The sequence below is a fragment of the Homarus americanus genome, unplaced genomic scaffold, assembly GCF_018991925.1.
Source record: "Homarus americanus isolate GMGI-L3 unplaced genomic scaffold, GMGI_Hamer_2.0 scaffold59232, whole genome shotgun sequence".
Lineage (NCBI taxonomy): Eukaryota > Metazoa > Arthropoda > Malacostraca > Decapoda > Nephropidae > Homarus > Homarus americanus.
In genome coordinates this window covers 58,621-83,784 of record NW_024717214.1, presented here as the reverse complement: position 1 = coordinate 83,784, position 25,164 = coordinate 58,621, and the positions used below count along the sequence as shown (strand labels likewise).

General features: G+C 43.2%; 1 protein-coding gene across 2 annotated transcripts in view; it reads left to right on the top strand.

Moving 5' to 3' along the window:
- Nucleotides 1-11,874: 11,874 nt before the first annotated feature.
- Nucleotides 11,875-25,164, top strand: part of LOC121858828 — a 64,056-nt gene continuing 50,766 nt past the window's right edge. Inside the window, exon 1 of one of the 2 annotated variants that reach the window (XM_042355463.1) lies at nt 11,875-12,004. Coding sequence is in view for 1 of the 2 variants with exons in the window: in XM_042355461.1 (XP_042211395.1) it covers nt 13,305-13,361 (57 nt within the window). In the remaining variant the exon portion in view is untranslated. Of the gene's footprint in view, nt 12,005-13,114; nt 13,362-25,164 lie in introns of those variants that run through there. The other variant, XM_042355461.1, reaches the window with a different exon arrangement.

The window sequence follows — 25,164 nt, the reverse complement described above, 5'->3', positions numbered from 1 at the left end:
TCCACCTCCACCACGACCCCCCCTTCCTCCCATCTCCCCCTCGACTACCATCTTCCACTCATTCAATCCATCCACTCTCTCAGTCCATGCACTCAATCCATCCACTCACTCAATCTATCCATTCACTCAATCTAGCCACTCACTCAATCCGTCCACGCACTCAATCCATTCACTCACTTAATCCATCCACTCACTCAATCCGTCCACTCATTCAGTCCATCCACTTAGTCCATCCACCCACTCAATCCGTCCACTTAGCGTTATCAGACAGACGCTTAGGTAGCCTCCCTCCACACCTGACACGCGACACCTGCCTCAGTAATGCCTTAGATTATTTAGGTCACGTGAAGATTAGCCCCTACCCAGACCCCCCATAAAAACAAGACCCCCGTTAGCTTATATATATCCTAACCCATCCTAACCCCTCCTAACCCATCCTAACCCATCCTAACCCATCCTAACCCCTTCTAACCCCTTCTAACCCATCCTAACCCATCCTATCCCATCCTAACCCATCCTAACCCACCCTAACCCATCCTAACCCACCCTAACCCATCCTAACCCACCCTAACCCATCCTAACCTTACCAAACCTAATAAATCATAACCTCATAAAGTTCAGGTTTTATTGATATCCAAAATAAGCACCGCCTACCGATATGACGTGTCGTTTTGTGATTGGATTATGTAACAATATGCCCAGTGGAAGCAAAATTTAGTTTATTAGAGTACTTCATTATCTGTTCGTTTTCTAATTAAAGTGTTGTGAAAATGATATCGTTAATGTAGCATCATTATGCCAGATAATGTAGCTGTCAAATGGATGAATACAAAACACTCTAATCAATTAAATAAAAATCAGGACTAAGGCTGATGAGAGATGTTTGCCTGAAAAGTCACACAGTGGTGCTTACATTCGGAATCATCTGGACTACGATGTAATGAACAAGATTATCGAAAGTATAATTACTGTAGATAAATTGGGCTCGTACACTGTAGTTTATTAAAACTACACCATAAAAAACACAAGTCAGAGCTAGAATGAGGAGCTGTGCTTATTTTGGACAGCAATAAAAATGAACTTTCAATCTTTCCGTAGTACTCATTGCGCGGCTCAAGGTTCACGACGACTTACTTGCGGCTCTCGAAAAAAAAACCACTTATTGTATATGTAAAGGCTACAACAAGCAGTGTCTCTTAATAATGTATTACGTTAATTTGCGGTAGATGCGGCGCTCTCGATGAATGTGTTTTGCCAAAGTGAATAGACTTACTAATTCTCCACTCTCATTTCTATTACCCAACCCATGTGGTCCTACTTCTGGGCCCACTTTCCCTTTCCCTACTTTTGCGTTAAATTCATCCATTATAATCAAACATTCATCATACTTCACGATGTCTTTAGCGTTCTTTAAACCTTCGTTAAAATTTATTAATAATTCATCCTCACTATCATTTGTTGGCGCATAAACCTGTATTATTACCAAATCAATGAGTTTAGCATTAAAATCGAAAAAAAACTCTAACACGGCCCAATATTCCTTTACACTATAGCTAACATAACCTAACTCTAACCTATTCTAACCTAATATAAGGCTACCCTAACCTACCCCCCCCACCCTATAGATAGCTTTAGGTGTTTAATCATCAGGTGGTGGGAGGCCAAGATATTTCTTTACACAGTTACCATCGGAATAGAATAGTCTACCATTATTTTACTCCTCTAGACCCCGTCATTTACCGAATTGGGGGTACAAATTGGATTTAGTTGAAGGGGGAGTTAAGGGGGAGGGGGTAAGGGAGCCTGCTATATCATGCTGTTATTTGTATTTCTGAAATTTATCGAGTTGGTCCAAATTTGATTTCTGAATTTTTTTAATTTATTTTTTAGATTTTTTTTATCCCGTTTTCTTTAACTCGACTTAATGGAGCACGTAGGGTGATGATAACCCCCTAAAATGAACCACCCTTAAAATGAACCACCCCTAAAATGAACCACCCCTAAAATGAACCACCCCTAAAATGAACCACCCCTAAAATGAACCACCCCTAAAATGAACCACCCTTAAAATTGAACTCCCATCAAAATAAACCCTTCATATGTCCCCCTCATTCCCCTCCCCTTAACCTTCTACCTCTCTTCCCCCTTCATCCCCCTCTCCCCCTAATTTCCATCCCCTTCTCCTAATTCCCCCCTTCCCCCCTAAGGCAGGTCAGTGAGAGGAATTGATCAATTTTTGTTTCGTCACCTGCTAGTTAGTGTAGGCGACCACCTGCCACTCCACCTTCCCGTGTCTGGCTCTGTGATTCCACCTCTCCCCTCCCCCTCCACCACTGATCACCCCTCCACCACTGATCACCCCTCCACCTCTAAAACCTACATCAACTGGCTGTAGTGGCGTATAATGGTGAAAGTCTGATTTAGCAGTGTGTAGGTGCCGTGGCATAGCGGCGTGTAGACTGACTGGGGGGTGGAGGTGGTTAATGGCTTGGTGTAGTGGCGTGTAAGATGTAGTCAAGAGCCGTTACTGCTCCATAACGAGCCACATTCCAATATATTTTTTTAACAAGCACGATAACTTGAGCTAGTTAGGTGAGGTTAACCCACACACCCCGAGGACCTGCTAATGGTGAGTGGTCAGCAACACACACACACGCAGTTCCTCCTCCAAAGATGCAAACGTGTGTGGCCAGACATATGGCCACACACTTGAATATTACGTACTAGACTGTGAGAAAATAGAACCTTTTAGGGACAGGTCCAAGCACAGTGTGTGTGTAGTGAGACGGCACTTTATCTCTGATGGCAACGTAGCTAATATAACAAGACTCTATCCACTTATTGCACCGAGCAGCTAAATCTGTTCATATATAGAGAACTAAACACACAATGGACACCCACTAAAATTTATTCGGCTCCCTTACGGCGTGATACAATATTACACGAGTGCCGAATAATTTTTTAGTGGGTGTACATCAATGCTTCTCCTCATGCAGATGTGAGTAACATTAAATGCAAAGTGTGTGGCTAATCTGTACTGGGAATATTCTGTAACAGTGCCACAATATCCTGACCACTGGGGTCTGATAAATACCCTCTGTGACCTCTGCTATGTAACCTTTTTCTGCTACCGGTCACAGGATGAGTATGGGGTGCACAATAAACTAGCTGTTCACACACACACACACACACACACATACACACACACACACACATACACAGTTTCTCCACCCACAAAAAAAATGCCTGCGTGCTTGAGTGAGTGAGTGAGTGAGTGAGTGAGTACGGAGGCGACACAAATCCTAGAACACGGTTACACAGACGCCTCAGCCTCCTGCAGCTCACCCCAGGAAGGGAGATGGACCGTGTGGCATGGCACTCTATTGCCCCGAGGAATAATATTTTGAGACCAGTGACCATGAGCTTTGTTTATTCTGGTCAGTCATATTGTACACACACACACACAGAGAGAGAGAGAGAGAGAGAGAGCACTTTTTAACCTAACCTAAATTAATCTAATCTGACCTAACCTAACCTAACCTAACCTAACCTAACCTATAACCGTTACCATTAGAACCAAAGTACTAATGGGTCCTTATGTTAATGGCTCTCAATCTTCAAGGGTAGGTTAGGTTAGGTTAGGTGTAGGTTAAAAATAAAGTTGGCTTAGCAGTCTTGTTCGTCACTTGTCACTCTTTTCCCCCTCACCTCTCCCCTCCCCCTCACCTCTTCCCTCCCCCTCACCTCCCCCTTCCCCCTCACCTCTCCCCTTTCCCCTCACTTCTCCCATTTCCCCTCACCTCCTTCCCTACTCCCCATCCTCCCTTTCCCCTCACCTCTCCCCGTTCCCCTCACCTCCTCTGCCAGCTAATCTCTCTTTTCCGGGGAGAAGGAATGGGGAGGAGGGGAAGAAGTGAGGGAGAATGCTGTAGGAGATGCTTAGTATTGTGGCCAAGCATAACATCTTACCCCTCCCCTCTTTTCTCACCCTTCCTCACCCCCTCCACCCTTCAAACCCTTCCTCACCACCCCCTCCCTCCCTCCCTTCCTTCCTTCCTCATCCCCTCCTCACTCATCCCTCCTCCTTCCTTCCTTCCTTCCTTCCTCCCTCCCTCATCCCTCACTTCTCCATCCCCTCACACCTCTCACCCACACTGCCCCTCACCTCTCACCCACACTGTCCATCACCCCCCCGTCACCTTCACTCTTAACCCCTCATATCCTCCCTAGTGGCTGGTAACGGTGATAAGAAGTTTGGATTTACACACACACACACACACACACACACACACACACACACACACTCACTCACTTGGTCTCAGTGTAAGAAGTCACGTACCAGATCTCAATGGTGTCTCAAGTCATTTTTATTTCTGCTTCTATAACAAACTGTCTGTATCTTCAAAAGTGTACATCCAAAATACCTCTGACTCCTCTCACTGTATCCACTGTTCACAACCCCTACACTTTAATAATAATAATAATTGAGTTAAGTTGTCATACAGGTTTATATTTGGATAAGCGTGTTAATAAACTATGCAGTTATACATTTCTGCATGAATATTGACAACGTAAGTACGGTAAACAGTGAAGGGAGACCGTGGGGGTATACAGTCCAGTGTGCCGAGACAGTGTACAGTAGGTAAACAACAATGGTAAAAAAGTATAGCAACTTGATTAAGGATAACTGACCAAGCTCCCAGATGCTTATTTCCAGGAGGGTCCTTTGCTTAGGCTTGTTCTTGGTCTCCAGTCAGTAATAGTATGTTTACAGAAGTAATAGTGAAAGTTTATTTGATAAAACTCAACAAACATTACATCGCTCTTGGACCACCCGCCTCACATTCTGTGGTTTAATAATATAGTAACTCGTTCTCTTCTCTTGTTTTAGCTTCATCTATTATGTATTTCTTTGTTTTTGCCCTGAATTACTTAATACCGTAAAGGGTTTTGATGTGGTCTGGTAACTTGGTCTAGTCTATTATAACAAGAAAGAAGTGTTTTTCGCTTGATCGTGGACACTTAGGTATTACCATATGTTCACTCCCTCTTGTGCCCTGCCTGTTCATATACCTTGTCCTTGCTAAGGTTGATGTTGATACTCAGGGCACAGTCCACTGAATATTTTGTAAGCGTGGTTCAGCCTCAGTTGCTTCACTATCCGCCACACTTAACACGTTTAGTGATTGAATTTTAGCTTCTGTGTCAGGGCAGAGTATCATGACGAGCAGGAATAGTCCAAGTGATATTGTATGAACGCCAAACAAAGGGTCCTACAGGCATCTGCTGAGAGGAATTTAACACATCTCTATAGATAATTTTTAATTACTTTTTAACTATATTTATCTACGATTAATTCGCCGGATAAACAAGAGCCAGAGTTAGTCCAAGATATTTCACTGAGGTTACAGATTTGTTGTCTATGAGCCACTGTTTACATGACTCCAGTTAAGATAACTCGTTAACTATATCATTTGCATCTTTACCTGACATTAAAAGAGCTCTGTCATCAGCATACAGCAAAAGCTTACAATTTACACTAATGGACATGTTGTTTACTGACACAGGGAGAGCAAAGGTCCCAGGACTACTCCCTTGTGGGACTCGACGGGTGATGACTCAGTGGTATTTACAACAACAATCTGCTTCCTGTTGCTTAGATATGATATAAACCAGTCAACAGACCCAATGCCAAGAGCCTGCAGTTTTTCACATAGTATATCAGGATCAACTGAGTCGAAGCCTTCTAACAAGTTTAGTGTTACCATGTCTGAGCTGTTTGGGATCTGATGTAGAGGCCGACACTGTACTCGACTCTTCATTTCCCCAACATGCACAATTAGGTGTTCATTACAACTGGGTAACTAGGGCAGGAGATAAGCCCTTTATCCGTGGTCCACCATACCATCACCACAGGACCACAGTGGACCATAACATCACCACAGGACCACAGTGGACCATACCATCACCACAGGACCACAGTGAACCATACCATCACCACAGGACCACAGTGGACCATTACATCACCACAGGACCACAGTGGACCAACACATCACTCCGAGTTATATATATCGCGGTACAGTGTTGGTGGACCGGACAAGAGACAGAAGATGACAGTATGTTTGTGTTTCTTTTTCCACCGCCAACACCTTTGTCGGGGGATTATTACCCCTACCCCAAGACACCCCTCCCCCTCCCTCACTCGTGTGGCAGATGGTGATGGGTGGCAGCAGAGATGGGTGGTTGGAAATAGTGGGTGGCAGCAGAAGATAGGTGGTAGGAGAGGGGTAGCACTAGGAGGTGGGTGGCAGCAGAGATGGGTGGTAGGAAATAGTGGGTGGCAGCAGAGGATTGGATGGCAGGGGATAGTGGGTGGGTGGCAGGAAGGAAGCATCTTTACATATAACTAGCTAACATTACCCAACCCAAGAGGAGAGAGTGTCATAACCCTGTAGTCACCTCCTGGACCAGGGTTACGTGAGGCCTCATCGGTGGTTGTAAGAGAGACATTTCATGGAGCCTGGAAGTATATTGGCCATATCATATAATACTTTGGTGATTATAGATCGTTTATTAACCATTTTCATGCAGTTCTCGCACTTTATTCTGGCTATGGCCGTAAAAGGTTGAAGTCAGACCCACTGGCTTATAGGCCATGAGATCCACAGTACCCGAGAGATGCACCTGCACCATCCTCCTCCTCACAAATCCTTCCTTGTATATCTTAGCTGACTCATGTCCCGTCAATGGCTTAAATTAATGCCCGTCCAACATGACTTTTATTTCTCTGTCGTAAAATTAGCGCCAGCATGAGTTATCGACACCGTCCAGACTTACCCTCCAAACTGCTTGTCACTGTTCTCTATACCTAACGACCTTTCGTATACCTTGTGGCAGTGGCGATGTTTTATTATTGTTTTTAAATTAATATAGACCGGATGAATTGAATATTAATCCCCAGGGTTTTTTTTTCACCTAATCCTTATAAAACCCCTAACGCTACCTGTGGGGTTAGGTTAAGGTTAATCTTCAGATAGAATTAACCTGATTGTCTATTCTTCAGGTGATTCCCTCCAAACTACCATCAAGAAACACATTAACCGAACACATCAGTTTACACCTGTGATCATCTCCCCCATTCCCTCACTCCACCCCAGGAACCAATTAATATGTTAAGGTGTTCTAATGAGGTTATTACACACCTGTCAATCTTCTCCCTCTACCCGGTGACCTTAATCGTGGTTTTGTTCGAATTTTTCTAATATATATAATTTTTTGCACTGTGTATATTATTTTTAGATTGTAATTAATTATATTTGTGTATTTTTGTGTTGCCAGATTGTGATGGGAGGCATTAGGACTGGGTGGGGCCCTATTAGGACTATTAGGACTGGGTGGGGCCTATTGGGACTGGGTGGGGTCTATTAGGACTGGGTGGGGCCTGTAGTGGGAGGACTGGGTGGGGCCTGTGGGACTGGGTCATGGGACTGGGTGGGGCCTATTAGGACTGGGTGGGGGGACCCTATTTGGACTGCAACCTCTTAAATATTTGCCGATATGTTATTTTTACTCTAAGTGGCAGCAATGGAAGAACAAGTTAGATCACTACCTCCCGTCTACCCCCCCTCCCTCTTCCCCTCCTCTTCCCCCCCCTCCCCTCTCCCCCTCCTCTTCCCCCTCCCCTCTTCCCCCCTCCCTCTCTCCCTCCCCTCTATCCCCCTCCCCTCTACCTCCCCCCCTCTCTCTACCCCTCTCTCTCTCCCCTACCCCTACTCCCCTCCCCTACCCACTCCTCCTCCCACCACACACGCGAGCCAATAAAAACAAACAAACAATCACTTCTTTATGTCTAATTTTAGGAGAAGGGAATAATAATAATAATAATAATAATAATAATAATAATAATAATAATAATAATAATAATAATAATTCCTTGGTAAAAGCTCATTGGTCCGTTCTTGTTAAAATAAGGATATAGTTAAAGAGTTTGTTTACTTTCGTTGGACCGTAATGAGCAGGAACTATCATGCCGCTTCATAAGATCATTCAAGGTAGTGTATGTAATTAGTGAATCTCTACAGGTGCTTCGGTAATGAACACGCCTTGTTAGATTATTTTTTAGTAGAGGTTCAATTTAGTATCTAAGTTTGGGTTATGTTAGGGTAGGTTAGGGTAGGTTAGGGTAGGTTAGGTTAGGGTAGGTTAGGTATATCCCGGCACAATTCCGGTATATTAGGCTGTATGATGGTCCAGGATGTTAGTACTACTTACTCTTTTGTTTAGTTTTCGTGAGAGACGGATGCTGGTATACCTCGGTTAATGCGGTCTATTTCTCGGTTAACGGAGTCTATTTCTCGGTTAACGGAGTCTTTCTCGGTTAACGATCTATTTCTCAGCTAACGCAGTCTATTTCGGGTGTTTGAATGCTCATTTGACCATCATCTCTTGAAGTTTATTTTCGTATCAACAAGTTCAGCTTATTTTAGTCTTTTTTTTTTAACAATAGCCGCTGTTGATCGATCTCGCTCCTCGACGTCTATTTGTAGTGTTTGGACTCTCATTTGATCTTCTTGTTGTTGTTGTTGGGATTTTGTTCCGAGTGGTGAGGGGGCAGACCACAAGAGAGTGTTGTTGGGTGGTGGTGGTGTAGTAGTGGTGGGGGAGGTGTTATTGGTAGACGGATGTATCAGTGGTGGGGGTGTGTTGTAGGGGGTGTTGTGTTGGTGGGGTATAATGGTGGGGTGTTGTGTTGGTGGGGTATAATGGTGGGTGTTGTGTTGGTGGGGTGTTGTGTTGGTGGGGTGTATTTTGGTCGCTACTCCTCTTATAACGTCAGTCTTATAGATCTATTCATGACTCGCCATCACTGCTTATAATTAGATGCTGTGTTTACCAAGGTTTGAGAGGAGGGTCTCTCTCTCTCTCTCTCTCTCTCTCTCTCTCTCTCTCTCTCTCTCTCTCTCTCTCTCTTGATCCTGTTAATCACCAGGCTAACCTAACCTATACCCTATACATAGCGAAAGATTAGGTAAGTTAGGTTCAATTACAGTTAGGTAAAGTTAGGGTAAGTTAGGTCAGGTCAGGGTGTTTAATATCAAGGTAAGATGAACTAAAACAGGAGTCATCTTTTAGTGATTAACAAGTGATCGCGAGCGCCTTTGTGCCCAGTGAAAGTTTGAACGTTCATGCTTGGCTAGCGTACAGCGAATGAGGGTGCGCCAAGTCCGTAGACTTGCATGGTTAATTAGGGTGCGCCAAGTCCGTAGACTTGCGTGGTTAATTAGGGTGCGCCAAGTCCGTAGACTTGCGTGGTTAATTAGGGTGCGCCAAGTCCGTAGACTTGCATCGTTTTCCGTCGTAAATAAAATGGTTAATTAATGCCTTCCTAAAGAAACCATCGACATGGGACCAGGTTTGTTCCACTCTACGAATTTTTTGCGATTTTTCCACTAAGTTTCATGAAAAACGATTGTGCCGTTTCGGCTGCCCAGAACAGACACACACACACACGCCTAGTCCTATAGTATATTACATATTCCACCTTGTCTGGGAATGGATGAATGTACTTACTTACTTACTTACTTTACAGCCTAATAGCCCCCTAATGTGTAATGTGATAATAATATTCGTCGACAACATTTGTTTCGCGTCTGGAGTAACATAGCAACACCCTAACAGAGAAAGATTCATGTAATTCCTGGAGTCTATATTTACGGCTCGTGTCCAAAGGTATAATATCAAAGTTGTGTTTATCAGTGAATGTTTTTAGTTAAGGTTGAGTCTCAGTGTAATATGGATGACATTATTAGACTTTATTAAATGTTTAACTTGAGATAGAAGTGTTTTATAATATTTGTTTTTCTTGATGAGGAACTTATGTGACACCGGTACCTCAGTATGGCTCAAACGTGATGGTATTTTGTTCGTGGCCAGCGGCTAGTTTGTCGTACACTCTATCCGCCTGTGTGTGCGGTAGGGCAAAGGTGACAGAGGTAACAAAGGGAGTCTCTTCACAGTGGCCAGGTTATTGCAGCATTAGGTTAGGTTAGCGTTAGTGTTAAGATGGTTAGGTTAGCGTTAAGATGGCTAGGTTAGCTTAGGTTAGCTTAAGTTAGCATTAGGGTGTTTAATTATCAGGTGAAACAAGCTGGGGTGGCTAATCTTCACGTGACCCATTGACTTGCCTACTTGGTGTAAAACTTTGGACACTGGTTTAATACATCAGCCATCCGACCATGAGTAAGAAAGCTCTATGTTATGGTATTTCAGTGTCCTTGAACCTGTCCCTAAAACGCTCTTATTTTCTCTCAGTGTGTTGAAGTGTCTCTCTCTCTCTCTCTCTCTCTCCATGTTTTTACAAGTTGATGACGTCACGGTTGACCTTGACGTTATGTTGATAGATGAAGTCCAGTGTGTGTGTGTGTGTGTGTGTGTGTGTGTGTGTGTGTGTGTGTGTGTGTGTGTGTGTGTGTGTGTGTGTGGCAGATGGCGAGGCTCTCAGCTCATGTCAACAATGACTCACTAAGGTGGATACTAATGGGGGGGAGGAAGTGTGTAGGGGAGGGGGAGGTGTGTAAGGGAGGGGGTGTTCGTAGGGGAGGGGGGGGTGTGTAGGGGATGAGAAAGACAGGAGAAAAGGGCTGATAAGACTCTCTCTCTCTCTCTCTCTCTCTCTCTCTCAGTTTAGTTTCCTTTCATACTAATTCACTAAATCAATTTAAATTCCCGTTTCATTAATCTAAATGTAAGTTATGTATGTATGTATGTATGTATGTATGTATGTATGTATGTATGTATGTATGCCTCTTCAGCAAAATCTTTATTATCTATCTGTTTTAATCTATTTATCTCTCTCCATTAATTTAATTACTCCCTCCCTTCCTCCCCCAGTCGTGTACAGAGATCGGCTGCTGACAGGAGGCCACTTAAAGCGTTCTCGGGGGTTTAAGAAAGAACCACTTTATGAATCTAGTGCGGCGGGGCGGGGCGGGGCGGGGCGGGTGGTGGTACTACAATGAACGCGGCCATGAACGGAGTCCTTGGGGGGAAGCGTGACGTCACCAGTCCCTCAGATGTTTTGCTACCCGCTGCTGCCCCCCCGCGGCGACATTTGTAACCACCTCAGTCATCGCTCAAAATCCCTTGGGTGTTTAAAAATAAATTTATCTTTGAGTTGATTTTAATAATGAAGAAATAATGAATTCTTGATGTGAGATTATTTTGTAATGGTAATAACTGACGCCCAAATGAAAATTTAATGAAGTATCTAAAAAGTTTGGCAAAAACTGTCTTACTTCCTGTGAAAAAAATGCAAAGGGTTCACTGGACACATCTCTTTAGCACTTCTTGTGGTCTCTGTTAGCACACACAGTTTACACGGAATTCACGAGAACTATTAGGGTTAAACAGTTGTGGTTTATCCGTGAAGCATTGTACCATACTGGGAAATTAGAGGTAAATAAATCTGATACGGTGTCTGTGCTTGTGAGGAGGGAAAGGGGAGGAGTTTATGGCGTCAACGGGTCATCCCCCCCCCCCCCTTCCTTTCTCCTCTCCACGGAAGCTTCTTATCTTATCAACGTTTCGTAATGATTTATGTAACTGCCACAGAGGAGTCAATGTATTATTATGTTCGCACACTTGTGAAAGCCTTGGTTGATCACATTGATGCTCTGCTTTGAGCCTGCCCCACCTAAATGGTGTGAAAAATCGTCGAAAAGTAAATTACAAACATTTTTGCTGACTTGGATTTGGCGGGGGAAAAGGATGTAAATACGGCGCGTTTTGTCACTGTAGGAAACTCAGGTTCAGCTGTTCTCTAATACGTAGGGTTATCAGTGAGCTTGCACTGTTCAGCCAGCATGGCAGTCGCTCTCTGGCCGTAGTGCGCATTGGTACCGCCTTACATTGTGTGCGTGCACTAACCAACTGAGAGTCGGGATTCATATATATTTTGTGCGTTAATTGTGTCTTCTAACTGTGATAAGTGGATTCACTAGATGAGGTAGAGTTCCAGTACAATTCCAATATTATTTTAGTGTAAATAAACTAATAAACCTTGTTGTTACATCTTTATTTATGAGGAACTTTCAGCGTACGAAGTTTTGAGAATCGTAAGAAATAGCCAGGGTCTTCGGGACCACGCACGTCTAGTAGGCTTGGGTGATTCAAGTACACTTAGCGTACGGTAACGTTACACGCAGGGAGGTCAGCTGGGAAATCCTGGTGGGTGGGAGTCCTCGTGAATGAGTGTGTGAAGTGGGGTGAGAAGGTCCTGGTGCTCGGGTTCTTAAAATGATCCTACGTGAAGTTTTCCTCGAACAGGCGACGACGTGTGGAATATCATGCCTGGCGATGACACCTCTCGATGGTTCTTGGGTAAATCTATTTTTCCCGAACTGGCTGCTGGAGGAAGTCCCTGGAAGGGTCTTATATAAGATATTCCAAAACACTGATGGCAGAAAATGTATTGAGAAAACCTGTACACTTCTCAAAATGATCTTAGGTTATTTGTTTTTTCTCTCAAACTGGAGAAGTGAGGAACTGTCTTCACCGCCTCACGTAAACTTACAGGTAGATTCTGAAAACTTCTTACGAAATTTACTTTCCGATACTTTGAAGTACAACACGAATTGCATGGGGATTAAGCATTCAGTTTATTACACCTGATGACTTAACACTCTTATGCTTACCTAACCTAATTAAGTTAATACTAACCTAACTTAATGTAATCTAACTTAACCTAACCTATTGAAGTTAGTAGTAACTTAACCTAACACTGTAATGTAACTTAACCTAACCTATTTTAAGTTAATGCTAGTTTAACCTAACCTAACCTCCCTCCAGGTAGCATTCGAATGTTTAATTAGGTGAAATAACTTGTGATGGTTGTCATGTGATCAGTAGTGACTGTAGAATGACACTTAGCATTACTGTAACCATTCTTCCTTGCTACACTCTGGGATACATAATCATACAGGTTATTAGCAATACTGTAGTACCTGTAGTGGTTACAGTTATGTAAATCACAGCGATTTAACTACAGAATTCACTAAAAGTTGAATATTACAAAGATATTTATTACAGCAGCGAGTTACAGTACCAGTGTTGATACAGAAACTAATGATAGTTACTGTAAGACAGTTATGTAACAAAATATTGAAAGTTATTACACTGTAGCGAGAGTTACAGTGACATGTAGCGGCTACAGGTACATAGAAAACTGTGGACGTCTTACAGTTAACAGTGACGTATCATAAGGTTACAGTGATGCGACAGTGATTCTAGTGAAGGTACAGAAATGAATGGGAAATACAACAGTTTCGGCAGTGAAACGTATAGGCGGTACAGTGACCTTTGAGGTGAGTTGAAATGAGAGATGAAGATACAGTGATGATACAGTGATATCTGTTACAGTGATCACACACACACACACACACACACACACACACACACACACACACACACACACCCACACCCACACACTATCACCTTGGCTGCCACCTTAGACAGATTAACGTATTGAAGAAACACTAATGAATATATCTTGTTTATTATATAGTCACGGGATGTTGGTACGAATTCTCAAACAATTTTAAGTTATTTTTTTATCTTAAGTAGAGTCCCTGTGTAGTCTCGTCGCCATGTTAATGAGTTAAATTTGCTCTTTTTTAACTTACGATCTATTAAAAAATTTGTCTTTATTGTTGTCGCTTGATTAAATCCTTCAAGTGAAAATTTTAATCTTTGTATATTTGAGAATTTATTTGATGTCTTTCATATCCAGTTAAGGTGTAAAATTTAACTTATGAATCTTTTAAGAATATTCTCCCTGATCTGTGGGAGTGACGTTACAGGCAAGACAAAGCTAAAGGTAATTTCTTTTTCTTTACAGGTGAGGAAGTACAGTGTCTACAGGTGATGGTGCTTGGTGATCTGCCATGTACACAGAGATAATGTAATGTACACCGAGCAACACTAGTACAGTTGGTAATATACAGTACACGTACAGTCGGCAGTAGTAGAAGCAAAAGGTGGTAGAGTATAGTACGGGTGATATAGTACATGTACAGTACAGTCTAAATTAGTAGTAGTAACAGGAGGTAGATTATTAGGGGTATAGTACATGTACTCTATAGTTGTAACACGATATAGGGCCATTTGATCTTCCTGTTTCACGCTTCCAAAACAATTACGACCTAACCTAACGCAACCTAACCTAACGCTACCTTAACCTAACCTAACGCTACCTTAGCCAAACCTAGCCTAACCTAACGCTACCTTAACCTAACGCTACCTTAACCTAACCTAACGCTACCTTAACCTACCTAACCTAACCTAACGCTACCTTAACCTAACGCTACCTTAACCTAACGCTACCTTAACCAAACCTAACGCTACCTTAACCAAACCTAACCAGTTTTCGAACAACCTGAGTGATGGACGAGTGGTGTTGGTGGCACATCGGCAAGGCGCGTATCGCTCACCATCATGTCCAGGGTTCGAGCCTCGGCCCAGACACTGAGAAGGGCGTTATCCAGTATCACTACCAAACACCACATGTTTCCCGATCTCCTCCCGTATTTACGCTGGATAGACCAACCTCCCGAACTGTTAGTAAGCTGATAAGAGGTGAAATAATAAAAAAAAACTGGCAGGGTAACTTACGGTAGGTCGTCCTGTAATCCTCCCCAAAGTCGTACCTGACCGCGTCCGTGTTATCGTGTAGTAGGGAAAGACGACCTGCATCTCGGGTGGTCATCTGTTGCTATTAGAGTGGTAAGTGAAGCCTTTACTGGATTACCTGAAGATTAGGCATCCTAGCTTACTTCATCTGATGATTAAACACACTAACGCTGCCTGAGTGGGGGTGGGTTAGGTTATGTTATGTTAGGTTACGTTAGGTTAGGTTATGTTAACTTCATGTTAGGTTAAGTTATGTTAGTTTCATGTTAGGTTAGCGTTAGGTTATGTTAGCTTCGCGTTAGATTATGTTAGGTTAGCATTAGGTTGTTTAATCATCAATTGAAAAAATCTGTGAGGGAGACTAATGTTTATATGATTCCCTTCGCTTGTCCATCTTAACACAGACGATAAAGTGTGACCCGTTTAAGTGAGGATCCGAATCAAAGGAGTTGGTGAATGAACCACGAGACGAAACTGCTTCACAAGGGAACCGCGTGAAACTTGTCTTTACGGAGAGACCTGTTGAGACAGAGGCTGCCATTGTGAATCTCGCACACAACGTTTACTTCTCTCCACTCTGAGACAAAGTTGCAATCTAAACTTTGATACCGTATAGTTATGACCTCATAAACAACACGTAATTGACCTGGCGAGACAAAGGTGACTCTGACCTCCTACAATAGACAGTGGCGTCGACGGGTGGAGTGTAGAGGTGGCGGTAATAAGTGCCAAAAAATGAAGCACCACTTTGATCGTCACTTCCTGTTGATATGAACCCACCTTGACGGCGAGAGAGAGAGAGAGAGAGAACTCGCCCTGGGAGCTACCACAAGGCTGATATCATCATTACTTAACACCTGAAACACAACCCCAAAGGTCCTAGTGGTCGAGCACGGCTAGGCAGTAACTCGATTCACCTGGAGGAGGAGGAGTGGGGTGGAGTCTTTAAGGCAGAAACGCCCGGCGAATTCCCATGGTTTTCGACTCCATGTTAATAGGTTTATGGGTGAGATTATGTGCTTAACGTACTCTTTGCAGTCCTCTCTCTCTCTCTCTCTCTCTCTCTCTCTCTCTCGGGTTACATCATAGGTCATGGAATAGTGTTGCCAGGTCCTAGAGGAGGCTACTTATCGTTAATGGATCGTCTTGGGTTGGTAACAGTGAGGCGGGAGAGCGAGGTCGGCGTTCCGCAGGTCTGGTTGCTGTGACCTTTGGTGTTTTTTTTTTTTCCTCACTCTGTTTTTAGTGAGAAGCATTATACCATGACGACACCTTCCAACCTGATAGTTCCTCTCCCTTCTTTTTACAACCATTACCTGAGGAAAATAATAATATTCACCCAGGTAATCACACTCACCTTGAAAATAATCACTGTAGTTTCTCCCAGTTAAAAAAAAAATCACGCCAGCTCTGAGTTTCTCCTCCTTGAACTAATCACGAAGATAGTAAACTCGGAATTAATCACCGTTAAGAACTTTGGCTGAGAAGTGATCACGCACATAGTAACTCCCATTTACCTGACCATAGTGACGTGTAAAATGAATCTTGGCAATAAGACTGTTGATAGGTTTGGGGTATGGAGGAGAGGGAGGAGGTTGTAGGGAAGGAGGTGTATAGAAGGGGAAGGGGAGAATTATGGAGGGAGGCAGACAGAACGGATCATAAGAGAAGAGGGAGGGAAGGAGACTGAAGCGTGGGAGCAAAGGGAGGGAGGAGAATAGAGGTAAGGAAGTTTAGAGAGGAAAGGAAGAATAAGAGAGAGAGTGTTTGTACTGATCGAATCCCACTACACAATCTCCCACTCCACAAAATTCTAACACCTAAGCAATGAAGTGTACTGTACAGTCGCCTAAATGAATGATGTCATGGTTTCCAGAAGCTTTCAATCAAAAAGTGGTATCTGGCAACTGCAAGACTCGTTTTATTTTCGCTTTTGTTTTTGGGAGGTGCAACAAAATTCTGTAAAATAGTAAGAGAAATTAATTAATAAATGTTAAAGCAGTTTTCATCAGCATATTTAGAGAACAAATCATGTAATTAAGATTTTGTATGTTTTGAAACGAAATAATATGACATGAATTACCGCCCAGGGACGTTCAGGAATAATTTGTGGAGTTATAATTGGACGTCAAAAATAGGAATTGAAATAATAGTCATACTCAACACGTTTATGCCATATCTTAAATGAATAAGACCCAGACGCCTTCATTGTCATGAGTTCTGAGTCAAAATAATTACCCACTTGTCACTCAACAGTCAAGTCGATCGGAGGATGAACGATGCAGCTCCTAGGAGATTAATGTTTAGCCTAACGAGTCTCCCCCACCCACCGACCCACACACACGCATTTCATATATACTGTATAATTATATTCAATGAAGTATCACACTGATAGAAACTGCGCACTTAACAGTATTACAGTATAACCAGAAGTGTCTTGCTTAACTTGGAGTCATGAGTTATGAGGTGAAAGAAGATTATTAGGGATTGAAGCAAAGTGAACTGAAATACAGTAGGAGTAGAAAGAATCTGGGCTCAACCAGATCCTGCTTAATTATTTGTGGACTAGGCTAACAGTAATAGAAGTACTGCACCCTACAGTACTGTTGGCAAAATGTCATAATGTAATTGGTACGACTTGGCAGCTCGATAGACGTTAGTGACTTCGTTTGTTTATATTACAATGTCTTTAACCTTTACACCAGGTTGGTTTAAAAAAGGTTGTAACAGGTTTCTCCTAATCACGTACAGATATAATCATATTCATAAAACACCAATAGAATCCTGACAAGAAAAAAGCGGGTCTGCTCAGTGACAGTTATGTCACGACTTGCATAAGTTGAGAGTGAAAGTTCGTCTATTTATAGCTCTTGATGTATCACTACGAAAGGGAATTTTTTATATATTTAACCCTTTCGCAGCGGGAGGTTACCCTAAGCTGAATAAAATCGTCTGGCGGTAGCCAGAATAAAATGGCAGGTGCGTGACACGCGGTGAAAGGGTTAACATGATTATACAATAAATTTTATGAGCGTAAAATTTATTAGTGAATGTCTTATCATAATAATTGAAAAATCTTGAAAATTTCTCCTGTAGCAGCGTTTGGCAGCTAAACTAAACTCTCCCAAGACAAATTTCCCGCCAAATACAATGATACCAATCAATGTTTATCTTATCTTATTTTAATAACATCTAATTGCTAATTAAGATAAACTAAGTAAAATTGTGATAAAAACTTGTTTTTTTTATTATGTATATTTAGTAAGCTACAGTGTATCAACCCGATTTATATAATTATAAGTTCGATGTGCTCAAGCTTGGATATAACTGGAAGTATCTGTCAAATTGTTCACTACGTCGTCGTCCAGAAGACCTAATGTAAGCACCACTGTGTAACCTTTTCACGCAAATCTCTCTCGAGCTTTTGTCCTATTTTTTTAAATTTATTACCGCATTCTTCCTATAACATAAAAGTCCATTTTTATTCATTCATTTGATAGCTACATTATCTGGCATGATGATAATAAATAAACGATATCATTTATGCAAAGCTTTAGTTCGACAGCAAATAGATAATGAAGTGCCCGATTCTAGATTGAGCACTGGGCATACGGTCATCATCAATCACGAAACGTCATATCGGGTAGGTCGTCCAGCCCTTGTAGTCAAGGTACAGACAGACCGCCAGTCACTCGCTGTTCGAACTAATCATACTGAAAACCGTGACATCACCTCGTTGGTCGATTGTACAATCGACCTAAAATAAAATACAGTTTCACAATAATCTTTTTAAAAAGATTTATTTTTTTAAACAGATAAAATCCCGGAACAGTTTGCAGTCTTTATTCTTTTTTATATGCCAAGCTTACTGTACGTGTTTTGTGATACTTTGTTATTATAAGAACATAAGAAAATAAGGAGTCTGCAATAGGCCGGTTGGCCTGTGCGTGGCAGCTCCTGTCGAGAGTTACTACCACTCTCTATCATCCATGAATCTATCTAGCCTCCTTTTGAAACTTTCCAGAGTTCCCGCACTTACTACAAAGTTGCTAAGCTTGTTCCACTCCTAAACCTAACTTACCCAACTTGAATCCGTTGCTCCGAGTCCTATCCTGCTCGGATATTATAAGAACTTTATCTATATCCCCTTTATTGATTCCTTTCACCCACTTAAATACTTCTATCATATCTCCCCGCACTCTTCGTCTTTCTAGGGAATGCAAGTTAAGTTTCTTTAACCTATCCTGATATGGAAAGTTTCTAAGTCCCGGAATCATTTTTGTCATTCTTCGCTGCACCGACTCAAGTGAATTTATATCCATTCTATAATAGGGGCACCAGAACTGAACCGCATAATCGAGGTGCGGCCTGACTAGCGCAAGATATAGTTGCAATAAGACCTCTGCACTCTTGTTACTTACACTTCTAGATATAAAACCCAATACTCTGTTTGCCTTATTTCGAACATTAACGCACTGTTTTCTAGGCGGTAGGTCCGGGCTTACAGCCCTTTGGGTCTCTTTCACAAGTCGACTTCTCTAGGTTGATGTTGTTAAGGCTGTATACATTATAAGTATTTGTTCTTCCAATATTAAGTACGCTGCACTTGCTGGTGTTGAATTTCATTTGCCATTTTTCAGACCACCCCTGCAGTTTATTTAGATCCTCCTGTAATGCATTTGCATCCTGCCCTGAATTAATTTGCCGCCCTATTTTGGTGTCATCCGCAAACTTGCTTATGTCACTGCTGATCCCAGTATCTAGATCGTTTATGTAGATTATGAACAAGAGTGGGCCTAGTACTGACCCCTGGGGAACCCCACTGGTTACACGGCCCCACTCAGATTTAACACCATCTACGCTGACCCTCTGCGTTCTATTGGTGAGCCATGATTTTATCCAATTTAAAACTTTCCCCTTGATACCATGAGCCTTAATTTTTCTCAGAAGCCTCTGATGCGGTACTCTGTCAAATCTGACTTAACAAATGACTGAGAGGAGGTTAAGTTAGGTTAAGATAAGTCCTAACCTAACACCCCCCCCCCCAGGTAGCGCTAGGGTGTTTAATCATTGAGTAATATATGCTAGGATGCCTAATCTTCACGTGATCAATCACACACACACACACACACACACACACACACACACACAGACTCATATAAACTTCAGTAACGTGGTAGACCAAAGTTCATTTGAAGCCCCAATCAAGCCTCTTTTCATCTTGGTGTAAAAAGTTCAATAACCTATAGAAGGAACTGGACTGATTCATCAAAGGCATACACAAACTACCTGATGACTGTGTGTGTGTGTGTGTGTGTGTGTGTGTGTGTGTGTGTGTGTGTGTGTGTGTGTGTTCAAGAGACCTGTAAACAGACGTGTCCTGGGGTCGGGGTGCGATGGTTGGGTATGGATGGAAGAAAATATGATATTGTCTTAGTCTGATGTAGCTCATACACTTACACTGCTTCCATTCACTGTCCAAACACTTGAGCTGATGTCGTAATATTGTGCAACACACTTCAGCTCTCAAAGGAAAATGACAATGAAAAAAAAATGTATTGGAAGGTTTTTATTATCGCATAGGTCGTCGTGTGTGTGTGTGTGTGTGTGTGTGTGTGTGTGTGTGTGTGTGTGTGTGTGTGTGTGTGTGTGTGTGTGTGTGTGTGTGTGTGTGTGTGTGTGTGTGTGTGTGTGTGTGTGTGTGTGTGTGTGTGTGTGTGTGTGTGTGTGTGTGTGTGTGTGTGTGTGTGTGTGTGTGTGTGTGTGTGTGTGTGTGTGTGTGTGTGTGTGTGTGTGTGTGTGTGTGTGTGTGTGTGTGTGTGTGTGTGTGTGTGTGTGTGTGTGTGTGTGTGTGTGTGTGTGTGTGTGTGTGTGTGTGTGTGTGTGTGTGTGTGTGTGTGTGTGTGTGTGTGTGTGTGTGTGTGTGTGTGTGTGTGTGTGTGTGTGTGTGTGTGTGTGTGTGTGTGTGTGTGTGTGTGTGTGTGTGTGTGTGTGTGTGTGTGTGTGTGTAAATAATTAACGATTGAAATATGATGAGAATCTCTTGATGACAATCTATTAACCCAGCCTTCTTCCTCTTCCTTTCTGCCTTTCCTTCCTCTTTCCCCTCCTCTTCCTCTTCTTGTCCTCTTCCTCTCTCTTCCCTCTCCTCCCCTCAACCAGGCGGCCAGCGACCTCTGCCAGTCAGTCATGTGCACAACAGAGCAACCATTATTGTACACCAGTTTTATGTGTAGTCTTAACCCATGAAGAATATTACTCTCTCTCTCTCTCTCTCTCTCTCTCTCTCTCTCTCTCTCTCTCTCGATATACACATCTAGGGTACACACAGAGGCAGTATTGACCGGGCACTACACTCCACCACCTTCGTTCCCTCATCTGTAAAGTCAGGTAAACCCATTCATACCCCAGGAGTGCCCCGACCAAGAACTCGCGGGACTCCTAGGCCAGTAGACGCGTGGTTGAGTAATTACGATACGGATTATCTAACGCAAATACAAGTATCTCGGTTTTATGGTGAAGGAGCTGGGTACTTTAACGCCTTTAACTGCCGCTAAACGACGGTGGTGGTGGTGGTAGTGGTGGGGGTGACGGTGGTGGTTGAGGGTGATGGTAGTGGTAAAAATTGATGGTGATGGCATAGATGGTGGTGATAGTGGTAGTAATGGTGATAGTTGAGAGGGCAACAACCACACCCAGCAACAGTGTAATGAACCTGGTGACACGTAGCGAGGGGTGAGCTTATCCTAACGTGTATACCTGACCGACGGTGATTCAGGGCCATTAAGGGCGTGTGGGCGTCCTCCTCCCCCCCTCCCCACCACCTTCATACCCTTTAGGTCTCTCTCAAATTAAGGGTCTTGCTAATCCTCAAACCCAGACCCTAACTTCACCCCTACACCCAGACCCTAACTTCACCCCTACACCCAGACCCTAACTTCACCCCTACACCCAGACCCTAACTTCACCCCTACACCCAGACCCTAACTTCACCCCTACACCCAGACCCCTATCACCCAGACCCTAACTTCACCCCTACACCCAGACCCTAACTTCACCCCTACACCCAGACCCTAACTTCACCCCTACACCCAGACCCTAACTTCACCCCTACACCCAGACCCTAACTTCACCCCTACACCCAGACCTAACGACATCACAAAAAATATCATGACGATGCAACTTTTAATAGAAATAGATCTGAGACTTTACATACAAATTAGTAATTGGTTCATTAAGATTTTTTGGTATAGTGCCAATTGGGCAGTGGCCCTGGTGACCTACAGTGGTCTCTGGTGACCTACAGTGGTCCCTGATGACCTACAGTGGTCCCTGGTGACCTACGGTGGTTAGGTTAGGTTAGCGCTAGGGTCGTTAGGTGGTTAGGTTATCTTAAGTTAGGTTAAGTTATCTTAAGTTAGGTTAGGTTAGGTTGACACTAGGGTGGTTATTCTTGAGATGTAATAAGCTGAGTTACCTATTCTTCAAGCGAACTCCTCCCGCTGTGTTTGGCTGTAAGTGTAAACAGTCCAGTGACCCGTTGCAACAGGAGTGGTAACGTTGCAACAAGTAAGAACGATGCAACAGTTGCAACAGGTGTCTTGATAATAGAGGCGGCTCACCCGGAGAACAACAACGTGAGTGAGGTGTGTGTGTGTGTGTGTGTGTGTGCGCGTGCGTGCGTGCGTGTGTGTGTCCAACTTTTCGTCTGGACAACTTAGCGTTCACCTTAAGATTAATTACCCTAACCTAACCTCACTCTAACCTAACATAGCTTAACCTAACGATCACGTAATTCAATGCTAACTTAAATGTAGGTACCTTACTTGACCTAACCTAACGCTTCCCTAACCCAACGTTAACCTAACCTAATACCAACTTAACCCTAACCTAACGCTTATACCTAACTCTGATCTAACCTAGGAGAGAGAGAGAGAGAGACTCTCTTTGGCTGGGTCGTGAATACTTTATCAAGGTGTCTCAGGTCAAGCGCAAATTATGACAGGTCAGGTAAAAGGTCAAGTCTCCAGTGGCAGATTAGGTCAAATATAAGTGACGGGAGACCCGGTTCAATAAGTGACGGCAGACCCGGTTCAATAAGTGACGGGAGACCTGGTTCAATAAGTGACGGCAGATCCGGTTTAATATGTGACTGTAGAATCCGGTTTAATATGTGACGGCAGACCCGGCCTAATATGTGACTGCTGACCCGGTTTAATATGAGACGGTAGACCAGTTTGTATAAGTGAGGGCAGACCCATTAGGTTTGGTCCCTCTAATTAAGGTACTGTACCACCAGGTAAGTGAGTGAGGGAGACGGTGATTATTGCGTGATCTACCTTGGGCCAGGTGGCAGACAGGTAGAATGGCTAGCTGGCTGGCAGAGAAGCGGATAGGGTGTCTGGCAGGCAGTTATTAAATTCGACATATTTAGATTTAGGCGTGAAATAGGTAAACACTGTTTTGAAAATATAGTGGATGAGTGGAACAAGTTACCAAACATCATCATTAACTCGAACACGCAGGATAGCTTCAAACAACGGTTGGATGGATATATGAGCGATAGAGGTTGGGTGTAAACGGGACTTGCCAGTATGGGTCAATAGGTACACTGTAGCTTCCTCGTTTCGTATGTAGATTATCACTCACGGAAGCTGGCAAGGAGCATGCCAGCAGTTAGTCAGTTACACAGGTAGGCAGTCAGTCAATTACACAGGTAGGCAGTCACTCAAGCTATCACTTAGGCAGGCTGGCAGTCACTCGGTCATTCACGCACTCACTCACTCACACTCCCTCCCTCCCTCACTTAGGCAATCACTCACACACACACACACTCAGAGACAGGCATTCACACAAGCAGTGGACGCCTCACCACTCACTATCAGTAAGGGGGCGGATCCGTCACACAGAAAGACGGGCACTCAGGCAGGCAGGCAGGCAGTCACACAGTCACACAAGCACTGGACTTCACGCCACTATCGGTACGTCAGCAGACCACCGTGGTAAACATCCTGTGCGTGGTGACGTCGCAGTTGATAAATTACTGAAGAAGGAAACACAACAGTACAGCGGCGTATTATAAGTCACCCTACGAGTTTAACCTCCGATCATCTTCCGACCTTTCTTCCGATCCGCCTCCGACTTCCGACCAACCCTCTACCGTATGCCGATCATCTTTATACTACGTCGTGATTCTCTCTCTCTCTCTCTCTCTCTCTCTCTCTCTCTCTCTCGTATAAAGGTTAAATGGAGCTTTATAAAAGGGTTGAATCCGATTAATGTTTTCTTTAGGAGGACGATCGTGATCTTAACCCCAAAGGTGGGTTTACAGAGGTGACAGATCATCCCTTACTGACCTTTAAGCTTTGGTGTACATCAGGTCAGGGTTTATGTAAGGTCAGGGTTTACATCAGGTCAGGGTTTACATCGGGTCAGGGTTTACATCAGGTCAGTTCCAATGTTTGTCTTGTATTATTAACGCCTCATTTCTTCTTATTACAGGTAAGTTTGATGACAGGTGGCCTGACCAGGTAACGTCGACGTCTACGAAGGTGTCTTAATAGAGGTGTCATAATAGGGAAGGTGTCATAGTACAGAAGGTAATGGAACTGCAGCTACCATGGCTTCACAAGTGGGCGTTCATGTCTTACAAGTCTGTTATTATTCTTTTCAACTGTTTTCGAATCAGTGGCCGACGGACACGATTATGATGTGGTATACCTCAACTTTACCAAAGCCTTCGACAGGGTCCCCCATGAAAGACTAATACGTAAAGTCGAGGTACATGGAATTGGAGATGTTCTAAACTGGATTAGGGCTTGAGTACAGGACAGGAAAGAGAGGTACTCCACTAGTGACGTCACTAGTGGAGTACCCCAAGGCTCCGTACTTGGATCATTACTATTTATTATATACAAAAAAGACATAGATATAGGCGTAGACAGCAACATAAGTAAATTTGCTGATGACACTAAAACAGGGCGTGTAATTAAATCTGACGAGGTCTCCGCAAAACTACGTGAAGATCTAAAAAAAAAAAAAAGATCGCATGGTCTAGTCTAGGAGATGTAAACAGAGAAACCAGATATTAATTGAACAACGTTGTTATAGAGAAATCCGACTGTGAGAAAGATTTACAGGTAATGATAAGTATGAATTTTAAACCAAGACAACAATGTGTATTTGCTCGAAACAAAATTAACAAAGTACTTGGATTCATCCAAAGGAGTGTAAGTTACAAGACTAGCGAGGTTATTCTAAAACTATATGTCGTGCTTGTGAGACCTCACTTGGATTACGCAGTTCAGTTCAGGTCACCGTACTACAGAATGGTTATAGAATCCTTGGAAAGCGTTCAAAGGAGGATATGATAAGGCGATATGATAGAGGTGTGTAAATGGAAGTCAGGGCTGAACACAGGGGACATTACCAAAGTACTCAAACTATCCAACCAGGAGCGAACTTGTAACAATGGTTTTA